The 12,145-nt window shown below is 36.1% G+C and overlaps 1 protein-coding gene across 2 annotated transcripts in view; it reads left to right on the top strand.

Moving 5' to 3' along the window:
* The window catches only part of CSMD1 (CUB and Sushi multiple domains 1), a 1,059,975-nt gene that overhangs the window by 327,226 nt on the left and 720,604 nt on the right, over positions 1 to 12,145 (top strand). For both annotated transcript variants that reach the window (XM_074538179.1, XM_074538178.1), the window contains exon 3: positions 332 to 444. In XM_074538179.1, the coding sequence (XP_074394280.1) occupies positions 332 to 444 (113 nt within the window). The remainder of the gene's footprint in view (positions 1 to 331; positions 445 to 12,145) is intronic.

The following is a 12,145-nucleotide window of genomic DNA, read 5'->3' as shown; positions in this document are numbered from 1 at the left end:
GTGAGTCAAGAGCTGAGTATCTACTTCTAGATGTCCTAAATTTACCTATCTTCATCTTAAAATAAGTCCTAACACACAAAAAAAAAAAAGTCTTCAGTAGATCTTTCTTTCATTGTTTTCTGGAGAGCACATAGATGTGTTAGCATAGGAGAGTTTTAAAGCCAAGGACACATTTGAAATTTTGCAGTGAGTGTTTAGAGATGCATCAGGGTAAAGCCCATAATGTGTTTGCAATTCAGATGTAAAAACATTATGTTTATCATAATGCTCGCCACATCTACTGATGGGCTTATTATAAAAAGTATTAGTAATTTGTGCCTTTTTATTGCAGGTTATCTGGATTTCAGCTTCCATCATCTATTGTGAGCACAGGATCTATCCTCACCCTCTGTTTCACCACAGATTTTGCTGTCAGTGCCCAAGGCTTCAAAGCTATCTATGAAGGTAAGAACTCCTCTCACTGGGTGTTCACTGTACTTAATATATATTTTTCATGTTTAAATGTGATGTTTCAATTCTGTTTGGGATTTAAGTAATTGGCTGGTATTGCATTAACTGTGGGGCTTGTTTGGTAGCATTTTAAAAATATTACTTTATAATGGACATAGTTTTGAATTTTAAATTTAATTTAAACTGATGCTGCAATTTCTGATGGAGTTTTAAAAAAAATTTGTCAGATCTCCAAAGCTGGATTCACAGATGATTCATTTAAATGGTTTTGTTATTATTTCCTAAATGATTTTTTTGGAAGCATCTTTAGGAAATGTCTAACTTTAGGGGTGTAATGATAAAAATGAGAGAAAATATGGATCCTAAATGGTCTTGAAAATTAATCACTAATCTTTTCATTGTAGAAAATTAAAAATATGAAAACAATAATATGTGTGTATATATAAAAGTAAACAAAAAAGCAGTTGAAACGTACTGTGTGGAAGGTGTTAGACTGCAGTGAAGACTCAGTTCTTGTTAGAAATAAGGCCAAGCATTTCTTGTGTCTACCAAGATTTTTTCTTATTAAACTGGAATGGTACCTTTTGTACAGCTCAGAGTATTAAAGAAATGATTTTATGAGAATTGTAGCCTTTATTGGGCAAAGTGAACAGGCACAGTGATATTAAGTCACCTGCTTGTTGGATAATAAAGGTGTTTTGGGTGTAATTCAGGATTGTTTTCGAACTGAGTGTGTGGTGTTACATTGATTGTTTTGGGGTTCTGTGTGGGTTTGGATTTTTGAATGGCTTTTTTTTATTTATTCATGGAAAATGCAGGGCTTCTAATACTTAAAGTTGTAGAAGGCTAATTTTCAGATTACTTCTCAAACTCCAAGTGATTTTTTCTATGGTTTCATAGATCTAATCCTTGACTGAGAGTATTTATTCTGAAAAATTTGCCTTCAGTCAGTTAAGTGCCTGAAATGTTTTTATAATGCAGTTGATGTGGAACTGAATGTAGAAAGTAGTATGGTTTGATGGTAGCTCTTTACTAGGAAAGAATTTACAAGTGTGTAAATCCATTAGACTGGTTACCACTTTCTAAAGTCACAGTACCCCAGAGACCAAACGTGCTTGGTGAGCTTTGATCAGGTTTTTCTACGACCGTTGAAACTTTACCTTCCTTTCTTGACAGTGACAAAATCTACTCCCTATTGAGATATATCTTTCTTTCATATCTCATTAATGTTTTAAATGATAGTGTTTTTTAAAGTCTCTTCTTGAATTCGATATGCATATTGAGGAGATTACATAGGTGTGAAGACAGGGGCAAAGGAGGTGTCATGAGTAGCTCAAACTTCTTTATTTTGAGCTTCTTCTCTTTGGGTGGGTAGCTCACAGTATGTCTCTCCTTGGTAGCTCTTCCCCCCTTCCTTTGTCCTTCAAAGCCTTAGCACCTGGCAAGTCAGCTAATCAGTCTCTTATTTTTTAACTAATATGGGGGCTGTGAGAAGACTAAATTTCATTGCCATAGCCTTTATTGCTTAACTAGGTAAATTGAAAAGAAACAGCAGAAATCCTGAACACCCCAGGAGCTGTTGTTTTTTGCCTCAATAAGAAGCTGCTTTCTCTGCACCTCTATTATTCTCTCCTATGAGATGCATGCAATAGCATATTTCATCCTTTTTTGCAATCTGAGCAGTTTGTTTTTCGTATTGAAGAGCACAGTGAAAAAGGCTAAAGGACATCTCTTGACTGTCAACTTAGGAACACATGCATGGAGCTACAGGCTGTAATATAATGACACTTCCTGCTGGCCTACTTTCTTGTAAAAACCCCAGCAGGAAGAGCTGTAATTAACAGTGACAGGCAGCACCACTTTCTGGTTAAACAACACTGCCCCCTTTCAGATTTAGGGCTGTAAACCTAGCATTGTCAATGAACTTTAAATTGATGTCAAAATGTGACATCCAGCTCTGGAAGAAATGGTGACTGTCACTCAAGTGACAACATTTCAGTCTAGAGACAGGCAGTGGGTACTGATGGTTCTAGAAGGAATTGTAGCAGTGAAGGGTCAGGTGTTTTTTTGTGAAGGCTTGGAGTGATTTCTGCTGCAATGGCCAGCTGATTTGCCCCGTAGTTTAAGAACTTCCATAATTGTTCCCCAGACAGTTTTTAATAGTGACAGCTTCTGGCTTCTGTGTCATATGTGATTTTAAGAGAGGTGTTCAGTTCCTCTAGGGCAGGGGAATACAGACCAGATATAACCAGCCAGAAGAAGTTTTTATAATCACTCTGCCAGCTACCCATCCCTTGCTGGTTTGGTTTCCTAAACTGCATGCCTATCCCTGGTTTTGGCCAGCTCTTTCATTCTTCTCTTGAGTAAGTGAATTACTGTTCAGTTGGAGGCAAGGGGAGCATTGAAGTGCTACTGAATGCTGCTGCCAGCTGAGAATTTGGGATATTATGGGTTCAGGATGCAGAGTTTGAAAAACTCAGTAGGGCACTAAAGCAGGAAACAAGGCAAGTGAACCACTTCGATGGTGATCGAATGGCCTCTGAAGCTATACCCATACTTGGTATCCCTAGTAGAGAGAGAACATTACATCCTCATGCCTGGACTAAGATTCTGATCTGTGCCTTTTAGTCAGTATATTCTTCATTTATTACCTCAGCTCCTGTGCAGCAATGACATAACTGGATCCTTTGTGTTTTTAAAATGTCGAAATAAGAATGAAGCTAGAGAAACCACATTATAGCACTGTAAGCCTTTGAATATTACTGATATTTACATGACTTAGTCTGGTGTCGACCATATGCCATGTGGATATTAACATTAACTAAATTAGATCCTTGTGGCAGTAGAGCTGAGAGTTTGACAACACTGATGTAGTTGGGCAGTTACTGAACTCTTAGGCTGAAATGTAGGTTTCTTTACTGGATCATTCTTTCACCAGATTTATATGTGTGTTTCTAAGATTTTTAACTAATAATACTTTCATTTTTCTCAGTGATCGCATCTGATCTCTAAGTTCTGATACTGGTGGAAACTTGAACTGTTCTTATTTTCTAGAAATAAAATTATTATGGAAGATTCAAACATCTGATTATATCAGTAAAAAGAACTATGAACTTCAGAAGTAGTAAGTTCAGTTTGTAGCATCAGTCAGCTTAAACCATTAAATGATTTTGATTGACCATTACAATCACTGTTTAATATATAAACATAGGTTTTTAGCAATGGAATTGGAGAATTGAGGGATAGTTCCTCTTTCTGTGTTTGTTTTTTATAATTGCAGTGGAATCACAGGAAATAGGTTTAGGCTTTGCAGGGACTGCAGAAAGAGAAGACAAAATACTTGGACTTGTGCAATTTTACTTAATTCCCTGGTAAAATCAGTTTTATTCCTACTTTTCTAGAATGAAGTTAACAAGTCATTTTTTAAAAAGGTGCTTTAAGGGCTACATATAGAATTAAAAAATCAGCATTGGTGTATCATTGTAGTAGTTTTCTTTGGAAAGTCAGATTACAGAAAACTTGCTTATATTTGGCCATAGAGACAAATGCTCTCTAAATTACAGCAGTACTGCACTGCGATGCATTTATAATTTGGTGGTCTTTCTTCTATTAAAGTACCATGGCCTGCCAGAGAATCCAGCTGCTAAGTGGAAAAAAAGTAGCAAAAGTACAAAACTCATTTCAGAGTGTCTTCCTAGTCATCAACATGAAATTAAACATCATGGAGTTTACCTTATTTTTGGCTACACTAGTGTCTGTTACTAAATATTAAGATGGCCTCTAAGGTTAACAACTCTTGGTTCATTTTAAGGGTTTTTTTGGTTGATTTGTTTTGTATTTTGGAGTTGTTTTTCTGGTTTAGTGGGGTTTTTATTTGTTTTGTTTTCTTTGGGGTTTTTTTGTTTGTTTGTTTTTTGGGTTTTTTTTGTATGTGTGGGTGTATGTGGTTGTTTTTGTTGTTTCTAACCATATTTTGTAGTGTACAACTGGTGAACACTGCTTAAACAACATGCCAGATGTACTAGACTTAGTGTTTTTTCATACCTGTCCTTGACTTTTGTTCTACAGAAGCAGCTGTTCCTTGCCAGACAAGAAAGCTGGAAGAAAAGTCCTTCTGTTCTACTTGCCTGCAGGCCATATTTCCTTTTTTCTTTTTTTCTTTGATTTCTCAAAGCTTTCTGCTCACACCCAGCATTAACATTTATACTGTCATTCACCTCATCCTCCCTTGTGCACCTTCCCAAAGCTTCTTTTTAAATCCCTTTTGACATCAACAGCAGAAAGCAGTGATGCATTTCTATGGTGTATAGCCTTTGAAGAAATTTTCTAGTTTTTTTCACCTCTTGCAGGTCTTGTTCTTCTTGAGTATCTGTTACATGGTAGGGAATTGTTTTGTTTTGGTTAGTGTTTGTTTTGTGTTTATTTGGTTTTTTTTTTTTGTTGGTTTGAATTTTTTGTCGTGTTTGTTTTCTTTTTTTTTAAGGTTTGATACTTTTGGCTATATAAAATAAAAAAAAAATTGAATAATTTCCTCTACCAATTTAGTATGATTCTGTGAGTTTGCCAAGGTAATTTCCCCAACACTGTGACTTTTTCCAGTTAACATGGACCCCAGTGAAGATAATGGACTTCTAGACTCAAGCTAATGTGTCCTGAAGTTTCCCTCTATCAAGTACCAGAATACCTTTTCTGCACTCAATTTTAAGAGTAAAATTTTGCTTGTCATTTGTTCAGTGCTTGAACCGCTTTCTGCTTGTTGTCCATGAGTCTGGTTTATGGCTTTGTAGTTCTCTCAACAAACTCTGATACAATGATGAGAGTAGTTATTTCCTGGGAATGGATGAATAATCCAGTGGATAATCTGAGGCAAATACTTCAAGTTCTCAGTAGGAAGCTAAATTGGCAAGAAAATACCAACTTTATGCAACTTGCATGCATAATGATTCCTGCTGTTCCTGAGATGAGTAGTCTCCTGAATCTTCAATATAACATTGCCAGTTAATCTCTGTGGTTTAGTCATGGGTGCTGTTTTATCTATTAGACAATATTTAATTTTCATAGAATCGTAGAAGATTGGAAGAAATTGTAAAAATTGTCTATCTCAAAACCCCAACACCACCATGGGCAGGGAACCCTTCCATTAGCAGATTCAATCATTGGAACAATTTTGATTGTTCCAGTGATGTGAAACTGTGAATGACTTGGGAACATCAGTGGATTATTACTACATCTAGCTCAGAAAAGCTCCAAAAAATTCTAATGATTATCTAACGATGAAATTGAGAGTTAAGCAGTTTGTTCAATATTCTCTTGGGTGGGTTTTGGGAAGGATTCAGTTTGTCACCCCTAAACCTGTAAATATTTTCTATTCTGCTGTGGTTTTAGGAGAAAGAAGCAGTGTAAATTCTATGAGTTTAATATTTTTAAACATTAAAGGCACAGACTGCCTTTTTCTTAGCTTTTCTGTGGCCAGAAAACTTTTTAGTTAAATACTTGCTATTTTGGTATTCTGTTCTTTTCAAACTGAGATTTTTTTTGAACCATTTATCAGTATGTGTTGGTATATGCACACGATGAAGTAACCCAAAAACTTTAAATAATGAAAGCAGAGACTGAAAAAGGACCTTTTTTAAGGCTGAAATTTGTACTTGTACCTGTCTAGAGTGGAAGTATTTGTTTTCTGAGAATAAATGTACGTAGACATTTCCTTTGTCAACTGCAATCCTTACACAGGAAAATGTTTGGGTTTTTTTTCTTTCTTTAGCAACTTTTCTTTAAAATAACACCTTTTTTTTTTTGTAACAATATCATATGAATGGCTGTAATGATGACATACAGGAAAGAAATCATAATGCAGTTTAAAAAAACCCCTGATATTTCAGGTATGAAACCTTGCCATAATTAGTAGTAGCAAAATCTCAGGGCAGAAGAGGTCTAACAGGGCTGTGATCCTGTTCTATAAGGCCTCTACTACCTAATCTAGAATATCAATTATTTAGATATGAAAATATTTTTAACAATACCAAATAAAGAAAATTATTTTTAATTCTACATAAATTCAGAAAACTTTTGGAAAATGAAATACTGTGTTTGTGAGGAGAGATAAGTAAAATATTCTGCTTGTGTTCTGAAGTGTATGAATGGGTTAAAGAAGGGAAATTCCTTTCACTTAAATGTTGAATTTCAGCAATATTCAAAGGACCAGGAGTAAGAAATCTAGAATATTATTTCCTCAAAATGTCCAAGGGCAGAAATCTCCCAAAAGGAGGTTCTAGGAAATTCTTTCCTAGGAAAAAAAAAAAACACTGTACTGAAAATTGTGACAAAATAGACCCTACTTGAATTGTCTAAAAATTAAATTAAATATTGCAGTTCTCATTATCAACCCATGAATTTTGTACCTAAATGAAGAATGACTTTTATGTTACATTATGAGCATTATGTTAGCTAATTTGTAAGGTATGTCAGCTGTGTTCTACTTTTCAGCTTTCACACAGGCTCAATCTTTCCAGCTCAATCCTTAATGAGGGAATGGCATCCTTCCTGTGGCTGGTAGCCCTTGCAAAAGTGATTACATGTTTTAAGATAAGCTCTTGGGACTGTCTTTTTGGCTGCCTCTGATTCTGGAAGGGAATATTTTGTGCCTTCTGGTGACTTACTGATCCATGTAAAAGCTACTGTGACTTTTGTCCTTGGTACATAAATCAGTAGCAAGCACCCTGTTCGTGGCTCATACCTAGTAATGATTTAGTGGTTTTGTAGCCTCCGTCTACAATATTCTTATTTCTGCTACTATTTGAGATCACAAACCCAAAAGAAAAATGTTTTGGTAAAAGTGGCCTTACTAGAGAGAAGTATTAAGACGTTGATCCTCTGCTCCTGTGGGGTGCCAGTCCTAAACCAGAACAGCATGTTCCAGCATGGAAAACAGAAGTGGAAAGTCAGTGTAGTAGCAGGATTGCTTCTCTTTCTGTGCAGCCTAAAGAATTTACTACAGTGGTTTCATGCCCCTGCTACATCCTGAGAGGTCATCATCCCAACTGGGCTTATATTAATATCCCATTTCATGTTCTTTCTAGTCTGTCTTCATTGATGTGTGTTTGTATGACTAATATTAACTTGTGAAAAACACTTGCAGACTTTTTTGAAATGTCACAATTATCTGAGTGCAGTCATTGCCTCTTCTGAATGAGTATTAAGGTGGTTGTTGTGATTTAGCCCCAGGGGGCAGCTGAGCACCACGCAGCCACTGCCTCACCAGCCCCGCAGTAGAATGCAGGAGGGAATTGGAAGGGTAAAAGTAAAAAAAGGGGTAGGTTGAGATAAAGACAGTTTAATAGTTAAAAAGCTGCATGTGCAAGCAAAACAAAGTAAGGATTTCATTCACTGCTTCCTAATAGCAGGCAGGTGTTCAGACATCTCCACAAAAGCAGAGATCCATCACGTCAGTGGTTACTGGAGAAGGCAAATGCCATCTCTCCAAACATCCCTGAGGAATGGCAGCCCTAGCCAGACTCCAGCCTTGCCTGTTTGATTGCTGAGTATGACACCAAATGGTACAGAATAGTCCTTTGGTCAGCTGGTGTCAGCTCTCCCAGCTGTGTTCCCTCCCAACATCTTGTGCGCTTCCAGCCTAGTCATTGACAGCACAGAAAAGCCTTGACACTGTGTAAGCTCTGCTCAGCAATTTCTGAAACCTCCCTGTGCTATAAAAACTGTTTCATCACAATTTTAAAACTCCATTCTATCTTCTATGAAGAAATTTAATTCTGTCATAGCTGGAACCCAGACAAATGTGCAGTGTGATCTAAAAATCCCATATATCAGTGTTGTAGGTAGCTTAAAAAAAGAACCCCAAACAAACAAAAACACCCCAAAATAAGCAAACCCCACTCTTACTGAATAGGAAGAGACTAGCTTTGCCTCTTCTCTAGTCCTTCTATCTGGACTTTAATTGTTTAAGTTAAAATATTTTCTCTTGAGATGAAATAGTTTGATAAGCAAACAAGATCAGAAATTCCATAATTCAAAATTTAAATGGATTTTTTTTAAATTCATCTATATAGGGAATTTAAGGAATTTGTCTCTTCTCCTAGTGCTTTTCTGAAACAAGCCATGCAATGTGACTTAACAGAGTTGGCATTTTTGTTTGTTCAGTTCTACAGCCAAATGGGATTTGGTGGAATAACTTTTTGTTTATAGCCTTGCAGATTTGCTGTAGATAGAATTTTAAGCAGCTTGTGTCCTTCCCTACTCACTCTGTATTTATTGCAAACAGCAACTGATGTGCCAAATATCAACATGCCCGTAGTTAAAGAAGAAACCTGTTTTCTGTTCAAATTCCATTTTTTCTGGGCTTAGCCTTTTCCCTTTTACCAATGTGGAACTCAAAATACTGCCAGCATTTTGGGCATATTGCCTAAGTACTTACAGGAGATGTTTGATACATTTATCTATTTGGTTTAAAAGTTAAACCATAATTTGTTACGGGATATTCTCAGTAGTGCTAACTTACTTACCTTCAGATGGCCCCAGATTAAATGCAGCTGTCACTTAACTAGATTTTATTGAATCTGACTATGACTTGATTCATTTGTGGCCTTATTTGTAAAGCAAGTTATTTTTTTCCTTTGGCTGGCATAAAGTAGGGGAAGTTGTAAGGGACTTTTCAACTCTCTGATAATATAAATGCATTTCCAGCCATACAATTCTGGTTTGTTGTAGTCTTTACATTGCTTATATTTTTTATTCTATTTTCCTTAAGTTAAAGTAGTATCATTTTTTAATATAAAAACTATACTTCTACCTTTATAGAAAAGTCTCTGGAGCTTACTAAGAGCTACTGTTGGTAACTACTTTGTATTTATTATGAATCTGCCTCCAATGGCAAAGATGACTTAGGGATTTTATATCTTTTGTTACAAAAATAAAAGAAAATTGAAAAATCTCTATCTCATCTGGAATCCTTGTTTCCAGATTTTTATTCTTTTAAACTGGCAGAAGGTGTACTGTGATGCCGGGTTGAATCAGTATTTCTGGAATAAACCCCTGTGGGTTATTAGGATAGAAAATAGGAAGTTGGATTTGCTATGTTACTGTAGCCAGCAGCTGTTATCCTGATTAATTTAAGGTTGTATAATTTGCTGTGTTAGATGGATAGTTAGAACATAAATACAGTCACATACCTTGCTTTTCATCGTCTCTTGTATAACTAAACCATTAATAATTGTTCTTTGAATTACTTTTTTTTTTCATATCCTTCCCATATATTGAAGGTTTCATTTGCATAACTTTTCAAGTTTTCCTTTTGCATTTTGGATAATGAGGCAGATACACGGAAGTTTGCAACAAAATATACTCATCAAAACAAGTATGTCTAAAGTTTTACTAAGGTGCTGATCTTAGTAATGAAGAAGATAGCTGGAAAGTCACTAATTTGTTCATTGTGAAGAAAAGGACTAGATTGCTTGTAGTATACATAATGTAGACACTGCATTTTTAACTGAAACTTCTGAGATTTGTTCAAATCTATCACATGATCCTCACCTCCATGTTTTTGTACTATCTATTGGACTCTTGTGTATTGAATATCTAAATACTGTTTATTCACCCAAGTAATCTCATTAAATTCATTAGGTATATGTGTTTCTATAAATGAGTCTGCAAAACCATTTAGAGTACTTGTTAACTCTTTATTTTGTATTTTTACCCTTTAATACTTTGAAATCTTTTATCTTGTATATAGTGGAAGACTTCCTAAAACATTTATAGAATTATTTATGCATGGAATACTTTAGAGAAATCTTGCTTTAAGGTTCTTTGAAGCTGGCTTATAGGATTGACTTGAAAAGGGCTATGGAGGCTTGGAAGGTCACACAATCTCTTTGACTGTATTAGATCTGTGCCTTTCTTACAGTTCCTTAAGAACACAAGACATATCTGTGTAGTGTCAGTGGATTGTAAACCTGAAGTCACAAGAAGGTTAAAACAGCAGTTTTGGATACGCAAAACCCTTATTTATAGGGAAAGTCAGCATTCTTTCTGTGTGTATCTATGGAAATCCAAAATTGTTAGAGCAATCAGTCTTGAGTATCTACTCATTATTAGTCCAGATGAAATTTTTACAGAAAAGTAAAAAAGAACAAGAGAGTAGTTATAGTTGCACAAACAATTATTGTTTTCTGCTCTTTTTCCTAGCATAGTTCTTATTTTTCCTGTGCTCATCTGGATCCACTAGTTTATGTTTTCTTCTTCATCAGTTTAGGATGCACTTGAGGTTATTCATATTTAAAATAATTTTATATGTTTTCTCTTTCTTCCATGGTCTGCAATTCCACGTCTCATCCATACTTAATATGCTGTCCTATGCATGTTAGCTACTACTCTTTTGGTTTTTTGTTACTCCTAAACCCAGTTTTGTCTGGGTCTGCATTTCTGTAGTTGACTATGACTGAGTTGTTCCTAACTTTGAGCTCTCTAAAGCCAAGTCTTTTTCTCATCACTTATTGTTCCTGTTTGTGTATTTCCCTAGACTGTATCCTTTATCTCTGCTTCTCAAAGACTCAAAACGGGCTTGTATTTCTCTGAACCACGTCATTGTGCCAGTTGAAAAACTCTTCATTCTGCATAGACTGTTTGCTAGACCTATTAATTTAAAACTCTGGTTGTACCATCAGAAAAAAAGGGAGGCAAAAAAAAAAGGAAACCAAACTAGCCTTAGCCACTCAATTAGAGAAATTGCTATTGCAGCCAAATGAAGTAAGGAAAAGCTGCAGGCAAGTTTGAGAATTTCATGCTGGGTGAATCTGACTGTAGCAAGAATCAGTCCTGAGGCCTTGCAAGCTCTTTATAAAGCTTATGGTCTGTTACTGAGGATGGCAGTACTGGATTAGAGGGCTTCACAGTCATAAATCATGGCATGCATAAAACAGTTACTTCTCCTGCTACAGCTTTAGTTTTCAAAATTGCCTTTTTTAATCAAAGTTTTCATTAGAGGTCTCCAGAGAACTGTTGACTGTGAGATCCTTGCCTGGTCCATGTACTACCCAGCAGCTTGGGTGACCATTGCCTGACTAGCTCCCTAAATTTGTGATAGCTGGATAAATAGCTATTCATAAAAGATTATAATCATTAAATATTTCAAAAGCCAATTAACATTAGAGGCCTATGTTAACATTAGAGAAATAATCTCAAAGCAGAAGTTTCTGTTTGCATTCTTTGACTTTGCAATTTGAAGGACTACCTTAGCTGTCGGTAAGTTGAGCATTTTAATCATAGAATAGTTTGGTTTGGAAGGAACATTAAAGACCATCTCGTTCCAACTGCCTGCAATGAGCAGGGGCATCTTTTTCTGGATCAGATTGCTCAAAGCCCAGTCAAATCTGAGCTTGAATGCCTCCAGCGATGGGACATCCATAACTTCCCTGAGCAACCTGTTCTAGTGTTTCACCATAATCTTGTAAAAGATGTTCTTGTGCCTAATCTAAATCTACAAAACGCTTTAAAGCCTTGTCAGTCTCCCTCATACTGCAGATCTTGTTGAAGAGTTTCTCTCCATCATTCTTATAGTTTTAGGCACTGAAAGGCCCCAGTGGGATCTCCCTGGAACCTTCTCTATGGTGAACAATCAGACTCAGCTTTTCTTAACAGGAAAGGTGTTTCATGGCCTGCCCCAGGACCTGCTCTAAGAGATCTG

The sequence above is a fragment of the Zonotrichia albicollis genome, chromosome 3 (assembly GCF_047830755.1).
Source record: "Zonotrichia albicollis isolate bZonAlb1 chromosome 3, bZonAlb1.hap1, whole genome shotgun sequence".
NCBI classification, from domain to species: domain Eukaryota; kingdom Metazoa; phylum Chordata; class Aves; order Passeriformes; family Passerellidae; genus Zonotrichia; species Zonotrichia albicollis.
The sequence above is the reverse complement of the archived record's forward strand: the minus strand, read 5'-3'. Positions and strand labels throughout refer to the sequence as shown.